The sequence below is a fragment of the Hippopotamus amphibius genome, chromosome 9, assembly GCF_030028045.1.
Source record: "Hippopotamus amphibius kiboko isolate mHipAmp2 chromosome 9, mHipAmp2.hap2, whole genome shotgun sequence".
Lineage (NCBI taxonomy): Eukaryota > Metazoa > Chordata > Mammalia > Artiodactyla > Hippopotamidae > Hippopotamus > Hippopotamus amphibius.
The window spans coordinates 27,242,358-27,259,246 of record NC_080194.1 but is presented as its reverse complement, the minus strand read 5'-3'; the positions used below and the strand labels follow the sequence as shown (position 1 = coordinate 27,259,246).

At 58.8% G+C, this 16,889-nt stretch overlaps 2 protein-coding genes across 6 annotated transcripts in view; both read right to left on the bottom strand.

Annotated features, from left to right (window-relative positions):
• Positions 1 to 1,270: 1,270 nt before the first annotated feature.
• Positions 1,271 to 4,227, bottom strand: KCNJ11 (potassium inwardly rectifying channel subfamily J member 11). Its single transcript, XM_057747314.1, has one exon. The coding sequence runs from the start codon at positions 3,536 to 3,538 to the stop codon at positions 2,372 to 2,374; it is 1,167 nt and encodes a 388-aa protein (XP_057603297.1). The 5' UTR covers positions 3,539 to 4,227; the 3' UTR covers positions 1,271 to 2,371.
• A 3,341-nt stretch (positions 4,228 to 7,568) lies between these two features.
• The window catches only part of ABCC8 (ATP binding cassette subfamily C member 8), a 75,544-nt gene continuing 66,223 nt past the window's right edge, over positions 7,569 to 16,889 (bottom strand). For 4 of the 5 annotated variants that reach the window (XM_057748815.1, XM_057748817.1, XM_057748819.1 and 1 more), the window contains exons 30-39: positions 13,409 to 13,511; positions 12,760 to 12,873; positions 12,308 to 12,428; positions 12,033 to 12,163; positions 10,649 to 10,727; positions 10,334 to 10,442; positions 9,818 to 9,921; positions 8,904 to 9,037; positions 8,357 to 8,419; positions 7,603 to 7,812 (exon numbers count right to left, since the gene is read on the bottom strand). In XM_057748815.1, the coding sequence (XP_057604798.1) occupies positions 7,675 to 7,812; positions 8,357 to 8,419; positions 8,904 to 9,037; positions 9,818 to 9,921; positions 10,334 to 10,442; positions 10,649 to 10,727; positions 12,033 to 12,163; positions 12,308 to 12,428; positions 12,760 to 12,873; positions 13,409 to 13,511 (1,096 nt within the window). In that variant the 3' untranslated portion in view covers positions 7,603 to 7,674. Of the gene's footprint in view, positions 7,813 to 8,356; positions 8,420 to 8,903; positions 9,038 to 9,817; positions 9,922 to 10,333; positions 10,443 to 10,648; positions 10,728 to 12,032; positions 12,164 to 12,307; positions 12,429 to 12,759; positions 12,874 to 13,408; positions 13,512 to 16,889 lie in introns of all 5 variants that reach the window. The other variant, XM_057748816.1, reaches the window with a different exon arrangement.

Sequence of the window (16,889 nt, the reverse complement as noted above, 5' to 3'; positions counted from 1 at the left end):
CAGCATTGACCTTGGCTTGTTGTCCTGTACACGATCCATCATTCATTCATTCAGCACTTACTCTGTGCCAGTCACCGTGCTGAATCAGGCACAGTCCCTGACCTCAAGGAGCCATGGACTTGGGGATGAGGAGGCAGACCCATAAACACAGGCCAAAGTAGAATACCCACAAGCACAGAGGAAGGGAAGGGACCATCACTTTCTAGAGGGCTCAGGGAAGGCTGCAAGGAGGCATCATTTGGCGTAGACTTTTATGGATTTCAACAGGTAGAGATGAAGCCTGGGCAGCCCGGCAAAGGGAATAACATAAGCAAAAGCTCAGACGTAGGAAGATCGATGCAAGGAGGGGAGGCTGAGGCTGCCAGGGGGTGTGTGGTTACACAGGGTCCTGGCCAGAGAACGGTAAGCTGTAAGGCTGGAAGCAGGCAAAGCCTGAAATGACTGGTTACAGCTCTAGCCTTGACAGTGATGGGGAACTACTGGAGGCACTTGACATTGGAGAGAATGATGTCTTTTAATAAGACCACTCTGGTGGCTACATGGCAGATGGAGTGCAGAGGGTGAGATGGAGACAAGAAGCCCAGGTAACAGGCGCTGCCACAGCCTGTCGTCAGGGTCTACGCTGGGAGGGGACATTGTGTGGAAAGTAAGACCAGGCAGAGAAACACACCACCAAGGGGACAGAAAACAGCACCTTCTCTCTTAGTGTTCCCTTGCTCAGTTGTCTCATCCCGTGGCTGATTCAACAGCAGTCTCCACAGTTAACATTTATTGAGCATTTATGGACAAGGCACTCAAGCATTTGCCATACGCTTTTCACTTACTCCCACAACAGTTTTATGAGGTAGGTACTATTAGTATCCCCACTTTATAGATGAGGCAGCGGAGGCACAGAGAGGGTAAGTTATGTACCAAGGTCTTAGAACTAGAGCCAGGATATGAGGCCAAGCAGCTGCTTTGAGAGCTAACGCTCCAGTCGCCACACGGATGCCCATGATGTCCCCACCTCTCTCCTTGAGCACCTTGTCCTTCCAGCAGCCCCGTGGGAGCGGAGGCAGGGCTCAGGGCTGTAAGCCTGATGGGTGCCCAACTGAGACGGTCAGACGGGCTGGGAGGGCTGGGCTACTGGAGGCAGAAAGGGGAAGTCTCTGCACTCGCAGAAGAGGACCAGCCCCAGGTCCCTTTCCTGACCTCCCAGCTAGGGTCTGAAAGGCGGGCTGGCAGCTGCCAGCCTCTGCCCTCCCTGCCCACCAGCAAGAACAGCCCAGAGTTTAGGTCACAAAGCGGGAGGCTTTATTGACAATGGAGAAGGCAGAGTTCTGGGCAAGGACACACAGCACTGCTCCAAGAGTCCGGCTTGAGGGTCAAGCCTGTCAGGGCCAAGGGCCTTTTTGCCTCAGGGACCTCACCCACCCCCCGTTCCGAGCTTTCCAACATCTCCTTTTCTAGCAACCCAAAGGCCCTCCGTGGCCACCCTCTGGACAAAATGAGTGGCAGCCGCGGGTGGGGAGCCAGGCCAGAGCACAGTCTGAGGCCTGCCAGGTGCGGTGGGCCCAGGACCCCGGTCTCTCCTCAGCCTCTTTCGGCGCGGCATGCCAGGGTCTGCCCCAGCCCACCCCAGCCTCCCAGGGTGGGGGACAGAAAGGGAGCAGGCAGGTGCAGCAGCTGCAGCCCCCGGAGCCCCCACTGAAGAAGCCTTAGGGTCCGGAGTAAGGGGCGCATCTCCCCTTCCCCATGCCTGAGCGGGGCTCAGCAAGCGAAGCCTCCCGGTGCCATTTCCTCCCAGCCAAGCCTGCCCCGGGGAGGCTCCACATGTCCAACCCTCCAGCTAGACTGTGCTCCCTCACTGCGTGCCCTCCCCAGCAGGCCAGTCCCACCTTTTCGTCCATCACCTTTTCAGAGACCAAGTAGGAGCTGGGGCCTCACCACAGAACTCTCTCAGGGCCACAGAAACACAGCAGCAGGCCTCCAACTTGGGTACTGTTCTTACCCATCACCTGCCCAGCTTGCAGCCGATCGGTCGTCGGGGCCCAGGACTAGAGGGAGTCCCAGCTTTCGGGCCTGACACTTCCCACAGCTCCCCCAGCCTGGGGCAGGGCGAGGGGGACGAGCCAGTCCTGAGTTGGGGCTGGGAGGAGCAGGGACGAAAATAACCCAGTACAGGTTCCTGCTGAGGCCAGAAATAGAGTGGCGACAAGTGCCTTGTAACACCCTGGGCGAGCAGCAGGCGGGGGCGGGGAGGCTGAGCTGAGGAGGGCCCAGCCTCACCCCAGGCCCTGGCCCGGCCCAGGAGCCCACCCCACGTCCGCTCTACACACCGTGCCACACTGGCGTGTGCACGCGTGAGGAGGGGGGCCCAAGGCAGCAGGGCTCAGGACAGGGAATCTGGAGAGATGCTGAACTTGGGCTTGGTCTTGGCCACAGCCACGCTACGCTTGCGCAGGGGCCCACGGGTGAGGGTCAGAATGTCCAGCAAGCTGGGGTCCTCATCAAGCTGGCGGGCCGTGCAGAGCGGCGTGGGCACTTTGATGGTGTTGCCAAACTTGGAGTAGTCCACGGAGTAGCGGCCATCCTCCTCGGCCACGATGGGTACGAAGCGCTGGCCCCACAGGATCTCGTCGGCCAGGTAGGAGGTGCGGGCCTGGGTGGTGATGCCCGTGGTTTCCACCACGCCTTCCAGGATGACAATGATCTCAAGGTCCTGATGGTGGTGCAGGTCGCAGGGCGCCAGGTCGTAGAGCGGGCTGTGGGCGTCAATGACGTGGTAGATGATGAGGGGAGCCACCAGGAAGATGTTATTGCCACCCACACCGTTCTCCATGGGGATGTCCACCTGGTGGAGGGGCACCACCTCGCCCTCGGGGCTGGTGGTCTTGCGCACCACCTGCATGTGGATGGTAGCGCTGATGATCATGCTCTTGCGGAGGTCGCCCACGCGCAGCATGAAGCAGAGGCGGCCGTGGCGCAGGGCGATGACCGCGTGCTTGCTGAAGATGAGGGTCTCCGCCCGCCGGTGGGCCTGGGCCGTCTTCATGAAGATGCAGCCCAGCATGATGGCGTTGATCATGAGCCCCACGATGTTCTGCACGATGAGGATCAGGATGGCCAGAGGGCACTCCTCCGTTACCATGCGCCCGCCGAAACCGATGGTCACCTGGACCTCAATGGAGAAAAGGAAGGCAGATGAAAAGGAGTGGATGCTGGTGACGCAGGGCACAGCGGCACCCTCGCCAGGGGCCAGGTCACCGTGGGCGAAGGCGATGAGCCACCAGACCATGGCAAAGAGCAGCCAGCTGCACAGGAAGGACATGGTGAAGATGAGCAGCGTGTATGGCCACTTGAGGTCCACCAGCGTGGTGAACACGTCCTGCAGAAAGCGGCCTTGCTCCCGGATGTTCTTGTGGGCCACGTTGCAATTGCCGTTCTTGGACACGAAGCGGGCTTTCCGCTCGCGGGCATGGTACCGGGGCTCTGCCGGGTCCTCTGCTAGCCGCGTCAGCACATACTCCTCAGGGATGATGCCCTTGCGGGACAGCATGGCTCCAGCGACCACCAGGGAGAGGCCTCCCCCATGGAGGGGCAACCCCCTGACTGAGCCTTCGACCCACTGTGGGGTTCCCACCCTGGGACCACCCTCAGTCTACACTGGCCTCACTTCTGAGATGCCTCCCCAGTGAGACCCATCCTCACCTCCACCTGCCTCTGCTTCACTTCCTTATACCAGCCTCACACCTCGGCCCACCTGCCCACTGCCTGCTGACCCCCCCCCCTCTGCCCGTTCCGCACCTGGCGCTGGGTCCCGGCTCAGCTCTCCTCCACCCGCTGAGCGCCCCTGGGCCTCCCCCTAGGACCCCTTCTCCCCACCCAGCCTTCTTTCTCAGCCCACCTCTCCCACCTGGGAACGTCACACCTCCGGATCTTACCAACTGACACACAACCCCCACCGTGGCTCCCGCCTCACCCACTCCTGCCCCGGGCTCCCCTCCAAGCTCCAGTTTCATTCGGCCTCACCTCCAGGTACGCTCCCTCTTGCCTACCCCACCCCCGTAGCGCTCTCGCCGCTGTCCGGCCCCCCTCCAGCTCCCGTCCTCCCTGTCTCCTGGGGATCCTGCGCCCTCCAGAGTCACCACCCGACGCGGCCCCACTCCGGATCCCCTCGCCCCCCAGCGCGACCCGGCGGGGCTCCCTCGGAGTCGCGGCCTCCCGGCTCCGCGCCGGCCACACGCACGCCCGCGCCGCGACCCCGCCCGCCGCTGCAGCCCCGCCCCGCCCGCCGCCGCCGCCGCCGCCGCGGCACCTGCTCCTGCTCCTCAAGCCGCAGTCCTCGCCTCCCCGCCCCCTCCGGCTGCCCCGGCGCCCGCGGAGGGCCGCGCTCCGGTCCGTGGGTCTGTCCGCCGGCCCGCGGAGACGGACCTGCGCTAGGTGGGGTGGGAGATCGAGGACACCGCGCGCCCGCGGCGTGGAGTGGGGGCCGGGGGCCGCCAGGGGGAGCCCGACCTATACCGGGCAGGGGGGCGGGAGGGCGCAGGCTCAAGCCCCGCCCCTCGCCGCTCCCCTCCCACCGCCGGCCTTCTCCCGGCCCACACAGCCTGGCCTTGGGGATTTGCCCAATCAGAAGGACCAGAGAGGTCCCTCCCAGCCCACATGCTACGAAATTGGGGCGGGGCGGGGCGGGGCGGGGCGGGGCGACGTGAAGGGCGTCGTGGCCCGCCCTCCCATTCTGGGGACAGATGCCCTGTAGCCCTGGCTCTCCTACCCCAGTTTTCCCCTCGCCGGTTGGGTCGCATCCACCTGGGCTTTGTGGATTCCTAGCGAAAGCAGGTACTGAGGAGCTGGGGGTGGGGGTGGGGGCGGTTAGGTGGCCCCAGGACTTCTCAACTGACCTTCTCTTTGGGGATGCTTTTAGTATTTTCTGAGTCACGGATCCTTTGAGAATCGGATGAAAGCCACGGACTTCCTCCCCAGGGGGGAATAATGTACCTTAGCTGGTGTAGAAACATAGTTTAACACCCACTACAGGGGATGCTGGATGCTGCAGCCCAGAAGCCTAGGTGGTTGCATCTTCTCAATCATGACCCACTCTTTCAATCCCACCCCTGCATTTTAAAGAGGGTTTGAACTCCTGGCACTTGCTTTACACCGCCTTACATCTGCAGCCCGATTTCTTCTACCTTAGGTTATTGGAGGTACCTGGGTCTGAGGGCTGTGTCAAGGCTGGTTTGGGCACTGGGGGTCCCAAGCTCTTGGCCTGAAGAGGAGTGGTGTTTCTACTGCAGGCATCAACCTAGGGTTGTTCTGTGGCTTGGGCCACCTCTGCTACTCATGGTAGATCTTGGGCTATACTACCAGAGGTGCAGTGCTTAGGGTGGGGAGGGGAAAACAGGATGAGCAGAGAGGGGAGCTCAAGGAGACAGAGTTACATAGGAAACCTCTGGGGCAACTACAGCTGTTCAGCTATCAGAAAAGGAACCTTGGAGAACCTTCCCGAGGAGTTTGGGTACTATTGCAGAAACCCCCGGGGTGCAAGGAGAAGGGACCAGTTATTTTGTGTGGCCCAAAGTACAGAACCGGTATAGACACTGAGTGAAACAGAGGCAATCTTTGATTTCATGTATGGAAGAGTCAGTTTTAATAACCAGAGATGACCCTCATCTGTGGGGTATCCAAGTTGAGGTTGGCAGACCATCAGGGATGCTGTAGAGGAATTTGGGCTAGGGTGGCCTTAGGCATCTCTTCAAGACTTCAGTGTGAGCTGTGACATGCCCCTGTGACACTGCTACTTCCCTTTAATCCCTTGGCTGGTCATAAGTGGTGGTGGTGGTGGGGAATCCTCATTTCCCTCTTCAGGGTCTGCTCCTAGGAGGCCCAACAGTGGAGGGAGCTGCTGGGCCCCCGCAGGCATCTCAGAGCTGGAAAGGCTAGAACGTATCTCACAGTGTGGCCCTCAGTATTGCTTGCTCTTCCCTTTCCAGGAAGGCGAGCACCCCACCCAAAGGGCTCATCCTCCTGCTCTGCTCCATCCTCACCTCCTCATACTCATCTCCCCCAAATACTGCACTTGTCAGGTCCTTTTCTCACTCAAAAACCTTCTCCACTTCCCTTTTGTGCATAGGCTTGTCCCAGACTCCTTGTCCTGGCATTCAAGGCTCTCTGATCTTATTCCCCATCTTGGGCCCTTCTCTCTAACTCTCTGCTTATCTAATTCCCACTCTTCCCATGCCCTACTTAGATCCTGCCTCTCCCAGGCGGCCTGCCAGGACTCACAGAGCTCTCCCTTCCTGAGCTCCTCTGGCTCCTGGAACAGCCAGAAGGGTCGGTGCTGGGCCCCTCTCCAATGACTGGTGGGTTTTCCTTACATTACATGACTTTGACCTGCTTACAGACAACAAGGATGCAGGCCCAAGACTCCTGGGTCTGCACCCCAGGGCCTGGTACAGCCAGTGCTGAAAGTAACATGTAAATGGTAATAAAATGATATGGAAATGAGCACCTTCCATTCTTGGCAGGATAGGTGTGCATTCCTGTCTCATGATGCGCATGGAGTCTGAGGACAGCTGTTGTTTTAGTCTCCCCAGTGTCTGGGCCCCAGCATCTCCCAGTCACCACCTGGCTGACTTGTGGTATATGTACTGCGCTTTCCCTCTGAAGGGCCACCTTTCTCCCACTTCTGAATGTCCCTGTGTGTGGGATGGAGATGGGGACATGTGATTCAGGCCCCTCTCTTTTTCAGAGGAGTAGGATGTAAGCTGGAGGCGCCAGTGGCCATCTGTCATGGGGCAGGGAGAGGAAGATGGAATCCATCACCCTTGATGTCAAACAGCCGGATCCAGCCATGCTTGAGGTAGTACACCTCCTGGCCTTCTCCATCACATAGGATAATAAATTCCAGTTTTTCACGTAAGCCATGTTGAGTTGGGTTCCTGTCATTTGTAATGGAAATAGTGCTAATCCAGGGTAACTGGGGGCCCACAATTTTAACCCAAGAATTAAAGTGAGAAGGAAAAGGGACCAGGGTATATGGAGATCTGCTACCTTATCTGATAAGATAATCACAAAAATACTATAACCCTGTTATAGACTGAATTGCATCCCTCCCAAATTCATGTGTGGCCCAATGTGATAGGGCCAGTGAAGAGGTAATTAGATTAAATGAGGTCATAGGAGGGCAGCCTCATCCAATATGTCTAGTGTTCTAATAAGGAGAGAGAGACCAGGGGTGTATACACAGAGGAAAGCCCGCAAGAGGAAGCAGCTAGAAGGTAGCTGTCTGGAACCAAGGAGAGAGGCCTCAAGAGAAACCAAGCCTGTGACACTTTGATCTTGGACTTCCAGCCTCCAGCACTGTCAGAAATAAATTTCTGGTGTTTAAGCCACCCAGTTTGTGGTATTTTGTTATAGCAGACAAATACAACCTAGCAGACTAAGACAGCACTTGTTTCACCGATAAGGAAACATGCTTTTGCCCACACTCACACAGTTTCCTCAGGTCTGCTTGATGCTAAAGTCAGACTGGTTCCACGGGATCCCCCCAGTCCCTGCTCACCAGACCCACAGGCTTTGGCCTCCAGTAGGAAATAACCAATCTCTTTATTTACTAGTGATTTTACAGCTAGAAAACCCACGTGGGAGGTGGGGGCAGGGTGGGGCTTGGGATGGCACTTGGGCTCCGGTAGGTTACTTGTCCGCGCGGACAAAAGAGGCGAAGACGCTGTCCTTCTGGCTGAGCAGCTGCTCTGGCTTGTCGAACTCGAGGATGGCGCCACGCTTCAGGACAATCACTAGATCTGCACTCAGGATGGTGTGCACGCGGTGCTGGGAGGGACAGCAGGGGCTGTTAGGGTGGTGGGGGCAGGGCTGGGGCAGCTGAGGCATCCTTCCTGCAGCTTGGAGGAGGAGGCATGTGACCAGAATGTCCTGTCTCTGTAGTGACTGCCCTTTCCTGGGGTGGCTGTGACTCCAAACCCTCCATCCACCAATGCCACCCTCTCCCTCTCCCAGGTCTCAGCTCTGCCCCCACCTCCAGGCTTCAAGACTTGGAGATCCCCCTCACCCCCATCTCCCATTTGCTCTGGAGAAGTAACACTAGTCTATCTCACAGGGCCTTGGGACAGGGGGAGACCTTGGGACCTGGAGAAAGAGGGGAGATCTGAGGGAAGTGCAGGTGCAAATCTCCCTACACCCCAAATCCTGCAATCTAGGCTCCCTGCAAGCCCGCCAGACTCCTTACCCTGCACTGCCCCAGGGTCCTCTCTTGATTACCAGGCCAGGTGAGTCCAAGGCTGCCCACTGATGACAGCCTCAGGAGGCAAGCCATCTTCCTGGGTGTCCCCCCTGCACCCCATCATGGGCCCCTTACCGCGATGGTGACCACAGTGCGGTCTGCGAAGGCCGTCATCACCACCTTCTGGAGGATGTTTTCCTGCCAGGTGGGAGCAGAAGCTGTTGGCTCACCTGCCCAGTGCGTGGGGTCTGGCCTGGCTTGAGGGATGTGGGGCCCAGGTTTGTGGCCCACCTCTCATCTGACCCCAGCCCTAGCCCCACCCCTCCCTCTGGCTCTCGTCCCCATAGGACCAACCAGGTTCCCAGTGTTCAGGGGCTGGGCTCCACCTGTTGGGAGCTCAGCTGTGTGCAAGTGTGTGTGCTGTGAGTGTGTCTGGGTGTGCTGTGTTGTGGGGATGGGTGTGAAATCTGTGGGTCCGTGTGCAGCTTACGTATGTGTGTTATAAATATGCCCTAAGACTAGCTGGGATTCGGGTTCCCCAGCCTTTTGGCTTTTCTGCTCCAAGTGACCCTTGGTGTTAAAGGCAACTTGAGCTTTGGGACTACTTTGTGCAAACTTCTCCCGAATGCTCCCTGAAAACCCTCTCCAAGACCCCCACCCCACGGGCGTGCCCAGCACTGACTGTGGCCATGTCGATGGAAGCCGTGGCTTCGTCCATGATGAAGATGCTGGTCTTCCTCACGAAGGCCCGCGCCAGGCAGAACAGCTGCCGCTGGCCCTGGCTGAAGTTCTCCCCGCCTTCCGTGATGATGGCATCTGAAAACAGCCCCGGGGTGGGGCACAGGGCTGCATTAATTCTGCACTGTGAGCTTGGTGGGTGGAGTGGCTTGGGACTTTCAGGAAACGTGTGTACGGGGCAAAAACATAGGTGTGTGCTGTAGGTACAGGTGTGCGCAGGGCTGCTGCACCTTACACAGCACAGACGCCATCTGCAGGAGTTACAGAGAAGCGCGCCCCCTGGCGTTATGCATGGCTGTGGCCCTGGGCAGTTCTGGGAGAGTGTGTCCTTTCTGCATGGGTATGGGCCTTGGTGGGCTGATTTTCTGAAGCCAAGGCTTGGCTGGCCCCCACTGCCCCAGGCATTGCAGCACAGACACCAAGGTTCTGCTGACCCCCGGGTTGGGGACAGAGTCTTCCCAGTAGTCATGATGAGTGACCTGTGCCTGTCACCTCCCAGTCAGTCCTCTCCTTCCTCAGGGCAGAACTGGGCAAGCAGGTGGATACGGAGGGCAGGGTCGAATATACCATCATGGTATTGGGGACGTGCAAGCTCTGTGTCACAGTGACCCTTACTGTCCCCCCGTGCCCTGCAAGAGGGGCCAGATCCTAAACTGACCAGTTGCGTGACCTGGGACAGGTCACTTGACCTCTCTGAGCTCCTGTATGGTGAGAAGTAGAACTTAATGGTCTCTGGGATCCTGTCAGACCCTAGACTTTAAACGCTGGGCAAAGCTAAGACATGGGTGTGTGTTGTCCCTTCCCAGCCCATACAGGCGTCCTTTAGTGCCTGACCCGGGCTCAGCCAGGAGTAGTTACCAAGGCCTCCCGGCAGCGCCTTCACCACCAGCTTCAACTGGGCTATTTCCAGGGCCTCCCACAGCGTGCTGTCAGAGCACTTCTTCTCCGGATCCAGGTTAAATCTGGAGGATGACACACAAAGCCCTAGAGAGGGGAGCAAAGTCCTGGCTCCATTCCCAGGGGATGCACAGAGGGCGAGGCTGGTGAGGGGAACAGTAAGTGGGAACTGGTTGACATGGGGGCCTGGCTGGGAGCGGGCAGCAAGGTGCTGGCAGTGGCTGGAGGAAAGCATCCCAGGCCTGAGGGTTGGGGGACCCCCGCCCGTGTCTGCCTAGGCCCAATGGGAAAGAGAAAGGCATGAGGGTGCAGCTCTAAAGAACCAGCGCCAGCCCTTCGTGCCCAGAGCTGGAGCAGGGCTGCTTGCCCAGGGAGGCTCCTGGCCTCAGCCACCCCCTCCTCACTGTGCCTCGCATCTGGAGGAGCAGAGCTGGGCCTGGGGCTGGGGTGGGCCTGGTGGTAGGTGGTGGGGCTCACCGTATGGTGCCGCTGAAGAGGACAGGGTCCTGCAGGATGATGGAGAGGCGCGAACGCAGGGTGTGCAGCGGCAGTTTGGCGATGTCGATGCCGTCAATGACGATGCGCCCTGAAAGCAGACAGGGTCACAGGTGGGGCGCCAAGGAGTGGGCAGACGGTGGCGCTGGGGACAGGGTCTGCCTGCCACAGGGGTCCCTATGAGGAGGCGGGGGAAGGCAGCGATGGCCGGGCCTCCTGTGATGTCTGACCATACCGAGGACTGAGGTCCCATCTGGTGGCTGTGGGCACGTGAAGGGTGCCTGTCATATGGCTCACCTTCGAACATGTCCACCATGCGGAAAAAGGCGAGAGAGAAGGAGGACTTCCCACTGCCTGTGCGGCCGCAGATCCCAATCTGGAAAGACAGGAGCAGGTACGCTGTGGGCACCTGGGGTGGCTGGGAGCCTCTAGTGCTGGGCTGTGCAGGTGTGTAGCATCTCTTCCTGTCCTGGTTTTCTAACACGCGCATCTCTTTAGCCAGGGCTTGTTTCCTGCTGTGGATCCAGAGGGGGTTCCTACTTGTCTGGCTGGGTGTGGGCGTGGCTGTACCTGGTACATGACTGCAGGGGAGCTGGGGACCCTGGTGTCTCTCTATGTGCCTGGGTGTGGCAGGAGGGCATGGGGGGCGGGGCTGAGTGTGGCGTGCAGGGTGTGCCCCACCTTAAACTGGGGTCATCTCTCACCCTATCACGTCTGATACAGAGACAGAGGTGGTGATGTAGAAGGATGAGAGAGGCAGGGACAGAGGTACCTCTAAAGGTCAGAGACAGTGAGACAGACAGCCACAGACAATGACAAAGTGAGAGAGAGACAAAGAGACAGAAGGAGAGGGGCAGAGTCAGAGCAGAGGGGCGTGAGTGGGGGCTCAGTCAGAGCTGGATCAGAGTGCCAGACAGGGGCTCCCTCCCCAGGACAGGGCCTCACTCTCTGCCCCAGGACCCTGCTCTGAAGCTCAGGGGCCAGTGTCCTGGGAGAGCCCCTGACCATTTGTGGGGGGCCCTGACAAAGTCCCTCTGAGCCAGGGGAGTCTGGGGTGTCCATCTCCTCGGTGGGTGAGTGCGGGCAGAATGAGGAGAAGGGGAGAGGCTCAGGAGACGGGGGAGAAGGGGAGAGGCTGGGAGACGGGGGAGAAGGGGAGAGGCTGGGAGACTGGGGAGAAGGGGAGAGGCTCAGGAGACGGGGGAGAAGGGGAGAGGCCGGGAGACGGGGGAGAAGGGGAGAGGCCGGGAGACGGGGGAGAAGGGGAGAGGCCGGGAGACGGGGGAGAAGGGGAGAGGCCGGGAGACGGGGGAGAAGGAAAGAGGCTGGGAGACGGGGGAGAAGGGGAGAGGCTGGGAGACTGGGGAGAAGGGGAGAGGCTCAGGAGACGGGGGAGAAGGGGAGAGGCTGGGAGACGGGGGAGAAGGGGAGAGGCTGGGAGACGGGGGAGAAGGGGAGAGGCTGGGAGACGGGGGAGAAGGGGAGAGGCTGGGAGACCGGGGAGAAGGGGAGAGGCTGGGAGACCGGGGAGAAGGGGAGAGGCTGGGAGACGGGGGAGAAGGGGAGAGGCTGGGAGACGGGGGAGAAGGGGAGAGGCCAGGAGACTGGGAGTCTGAGGGCCCCGAGGGCCAGGAGGTGACTCTGTGGGGCTGTCCGGCCCCCTGCCCTCCCCGCCCCTGACCTTCTGTCCGGGGGAGATGAGGGCGTTGACGTGCTTCAGCGCCGGCTTCAGGGAGCTGTCGTAGCGCACACTCAGGTTCTGAATCTGGATCTTCCCTTGGTCAGGCCAGTTCTTCGGGATCAGCGACGGTGCTGGGGGCCGGGCTGGGGTCAGCGCCAGGCGCGGCCACGGCTGGTGTCCGGGCGTGGCCCCCATCCCCAGGCTCCTCGTGTCCCCCTCAGCCCCGTCGCACCCACGCGGGGCCTCCTCCCCGGACGCCCTCCCGCGCGCCTCACCCAGCAGCCCCTCGTAGCTCTCCGCGTCCGTCCTCAGGAGCCCGTGGATGCGTTTCACGGCCCCCAGCTGGAGTTCCATGTCCGCCAGGTTCCTCACCATCCAGTTGAGGTAGTTGGACACCTGTGGGGAGTCAGGCCACGGTCAGTGATCACTTGGTCCTGTCCCTGGCCACCAGCTGAGGACACCATTTGCGGCCCACCGCTGGCTGTCCAGGGGGCCCTCCAGGGGCGTTACAGTGACGATGGACCCTCGCTCCCCACCCGTCTGGGGCCCAGGCCTGGGTGAAGGGGCAGGGACCTGCAGTAAGCCCTCCTGCCCACATGGACGCTCGGGCATCAGACCTGGCACAGGCTGGGGTAAGGCCTGGGAGCGCCCCAGGCCGGGAAGGTGCCCTGGGCTTCCCCGCGTGCCGGCGTCTGACTCCTCCCCTGCTCCGCCTGCCGCCACTCACCATCAGCGCATAGGTGAGGCCCAGGCCCACCAGGCCGGCAGAGAGCTCCCTGTGCAGGGAGTTGGAGATGGAGGTCACGGCCGCGATAAGGACCACACAGGCGCCAATGTACTCCTGCAGAGGGAGTGGAGCTGGCCTGGACCCGCAGGGGTTGAAGCCACCGCGCCCCCTCCCACCTCACTCTCTTCAGGGCAGAGAGCTGCTCAGTCGAGACCCCACCCCAGCCCCGCAACACACGTACACATCATGAGACACAGGAGGCCTGTGAAGGCTGGAGCCCCAGGAGACGACGTGTGCTCCCCCGACCCCCAAGCCCAAGACACACGCCTCACCAGCTGGCCCACACACGTCCTACCACCCGCTTCAGACACACACTTGTCACAGCTAAACACACAACTGTTCTCACTCTTGGCACACACCTCAGACACACAAGCCTCCAGGCAGTGACATTAGGGAAAAGGGGGCTCAGGTCAGACACAGGGAGGACCACCTAGGGTTGGGAGAAGCAGGTGGGCTCGACACCCACCCCACGTGCACACACACGAGCTGGCATCCATCCTCTCTTCCCACCCTCCGGTCCCTGTTTGGCCCTTGCTCTGGCCGCACAGCCCTAGAAGAACCCCCTGTCCCAGGGGTGGGGGGCACTTGCCATGCGGACTTCTAGCCACCTGTTGGCGGCCGTGAGGAAGAGTGAGGCGATATTGTTGGAGTCCGTGTACTCAAGGAGCTTCTGCTGGAACCGGGCCTCGTACCTGGAGGGAGGATGGGGAGTGGGTGGGGGAATAATCTTGGTCCACGTAGCCCCTGTGACTCTCCTCACCCGCAGAGGGGGCCACCGGGGCCTCAGCAGCCCGCAGACATGCCACCTCTGCCACCTTATGTCATGCCATTCCTCCCAGGAATGCCTTCCCAGCTGCCTGCTGCTCATTCAAACCTGTCAAGTGTGCCACCTCCTTCAAACTCGTGTTTTCACCCTAAGACCTGTTCTCCTCTGCAGGGCTTCCCTGTTACAATGAAGGGCTCCTCCACCCACCCAGTTGCTCAGGCTGGAAACCCAGGAATCACGGAGATTCACATCCAACCCCTCAGTCCTCTTATATCTACCTCCAAAATAGCCCTGGCCTCTGCCTGCCCACCACAAACTCACCTGGACTATTGCATCAGCTTCCTGATAGGTCTACCTGGTATCTCCCTACAGTCCACCCTCCACACAGCAGCCAGCATAATCTTTCTAAGTCATAAATTGCATCCTCTCTCTCCCCTGCTAAGAATATGAATGACTTTTTGATAAAGTACCCCCTCCTCACCAGGAGCCTGTGTGATCCAGCTCCTGCCAACCTCACCAACCTCCTTCCATGCCACAAATTCCCTTGCTTACTGTGTTGTGGCCATAGAAATTACAGTAAAGTAATTTATTACTTTAATTGCCTTTTTTCAGGTTTGTGACAATGCCAAGTTCTTCCCCACCCCAGGGCCTTTGAACATGCTGTTCCCTCTGCCTGAAATGCTTTCTCCTCTGCTCTTCCCAAGGCTGACTCCTCTCAACCTTCAGGCTTTACCTGAAATGGCACCTCCTGAGAGTGGCCTTTCCTGGCCTATTATTCTCCATTTCTGCAGCCTGTTTGTTTCATATCATCCATCTCCCTCACTAGACTGTAAACTCCATGAGGACGGAGACCACGTCTGTTTTGGTCACTAACGTGTCCCCGGCACCTGGCACTGTCAGTAAGTATTTGTTGAAGGAATGAACCTTCCCTGACCCTCTAAGGTCGATGAGATCTCTCTGTACAAGGAACTCTGGAGGCTTCTTTCTTGCTCTCATGCCCTCATCACATTCTCCTTTGCGTTACTTTGCATGGATCGGCCTCTTCTCTCCGACCAGCCTGGGCTCCTGGTGTCAGTCTCCTTGGCCACCCCTTCAGACCTCGGGCCAGGCCTAGAGGAGGGGGCAGGTGTACTTGTCTGAGGGTGAATGGAGGAAAGAATGAAATCCACCTCAGCACGGTCTCAGGGAAACATCTGAGGGGACTCAGAGGGACTCACGATGGATCTTACGGGCATGTTGCTCTTCACTCCCAGAAGGCGTTTGTTCTGCTTTGATTATTTCTGGGTGGAGGGCCTGTATCTGAACTATGTGTCTGAGGAGAGCAAAGCAAGTCTCGGAGGTGTGAGAGGTGTGGTTGCCCAGCCACGGGGTGGGTGTGTGTGGGTGATGTGTGTGAGGGGAGTGTGAAACCATGTGTCTGAGGGTTTGAATGAGTAAGTGGGTGTTGAAGATGTGTATGTGTGAGCGCATGTGTGAGGGACTGGGGAGCCTGAGGGGTGTGTGACTGCATGAGGGTGTGTGTGAGATGGGAGCTTCTGTGATAGGTGTATGGTGGTTTGAGGAACATGGAAAGAGCCCCAGCTTTGGGGCCACGCAGACCCAAGTTGGAGTCTGAGCATTTTCACTTACAGGCTGGGTCTCAGGACCGAGGCTCAGCTTCCTCATCAGTGAAATGGGGATGGTAATAGTTCCTACACGGGCTGAAACAACCACTCCGTGTTGCGCACTCTTGAAACTTTTTTAGGGGGAAAAAGCAGGGCCTCCAAGAACACCCCAGAGGGTCAGCCAGGTCTGGGTTCCAAGCACAGCCCCAGCTCTCACTCTCTGTGTGACCCCGGGCTGGTTACTCAGCCTCATCTGTAGAATGGGGCTTCTCTTGTCGACATCCTGAGGCTCCCATGAGGATTAAGTGCAATAATCCACACACACACACCTGGCATATGGGAAGGGTACAACCAGTAAATGCCAGTTAGCTCTCAGCAGGGCAGGCTGCTGGGCAAAAGCCAGTGAATTCAAAACATCCTGGGATGGTTAAAAAAGTTCTTCACTCAAATTTACAAACCATCCACCGTGTCAGTGCAGGATGTGGGGGGCCTCCTGGGCAGCAGTTTCTCCGGCGGACCGCAGGCTTAGTCTGAGGCTGCTTGGAGGATGCTGGTATCTACACAGATCCTACGGAGGGGGTCTGGCCCACTCTAGGAAAGTTGCACTTTCTCTGCCCCAGGCCCAGCCTGAAGGCCTCCAGGATACAATTCTAAGTGGAGCATCCCCAAAACTTAGAGTGGACATTGGCCCTGGAGTGCTGAGGGATCTGGAAGGTGAAGGAACTGGGGAGTTCAGGCTTGAGAAGCCTGAGCTGGGAGGAAACCCTGGAGTTATACCAGGCTCCAAGGAGCTTCTGTGGGGAAGACAGCACAGGCTTGCACAGCAGCGATGTCCAAGTAGCAGAGCCAAGGCCAGAGCAGAGCTCTGCTTTGCTTTGCTTTACTCAGACAAGACCCCAAAGAGGACCTCCCATCAGCCCCAGATGCCCCAGGGAGGGAACTGGGGCTGCAGTGCTGCACTGGGAGTCTGGGCACCTCTCCCAGGGCGGCAGCTGGACTTTGGGGGTTGGAGGGAGGAGATGCAAGCCTCCTCAGACTCTCTCAGCGGATCCTTGAGCCCTAGGGTTACTGGACACAAGGCTGGTGTCGCATGGTTACTACCATGCCCTGCGCAGCTATGCCATCCTAAAAATAACCTAGAATCACTCTCTGGGTGAGGCTTAGAGACCAGAGCCCCAGTAATCTGGGTCAGGGGTCTCTGGCCTATGTATCTGGAGGAGAGATGCCCTAATACTTCAGACAGAGACTGAGGTGGGGAGCAACAGCCCCCTTCACTCCCGAGGCCGCCTTAGATGCTTCTGTCAAGCCCAACATAGCCACTCAGAGTGGCAAGAGAATGGTGGGGCACTGAAGTTTTGGTGGAGTTCCTCCAGCCTGGTGAACTCTTATCTACTCTTCGAGTCCTAGCACTAATGACACCTTCTCAATGAAGCCTTCCATGACTGCCTCCTTTCTATGTTCCCACAGCCTGTGTCCCCCTTTCTTTCAGAGTACTTGTCATATGGGTTTGTCCTGGCCTGCTCAAAGCCTGGACTATAAATGCCTCCAGGGCAGGGGCTCATCTGACTCATTTTTTGTCATTTTAGTGCCTGGCATGGGGCTCGGTGAACACTCAGTAAACGTTTGTTGAATGAACAAGCAGGCTCAAATCTGGACTTTGTGGGACCTTACAGAGGGCCTCAATTTCCTTATTTGCGAAA

Bases quoted from the DNA above. Each gene is read 5' to 3' on its own strand.
- KCNJ11 (XM_057747314.1), bottom strand. From the start codon at position 3,538: ATGCTGTCCCGCAAGGGCATCATCCCTGAGGAGTATGTGCTGACGCGG.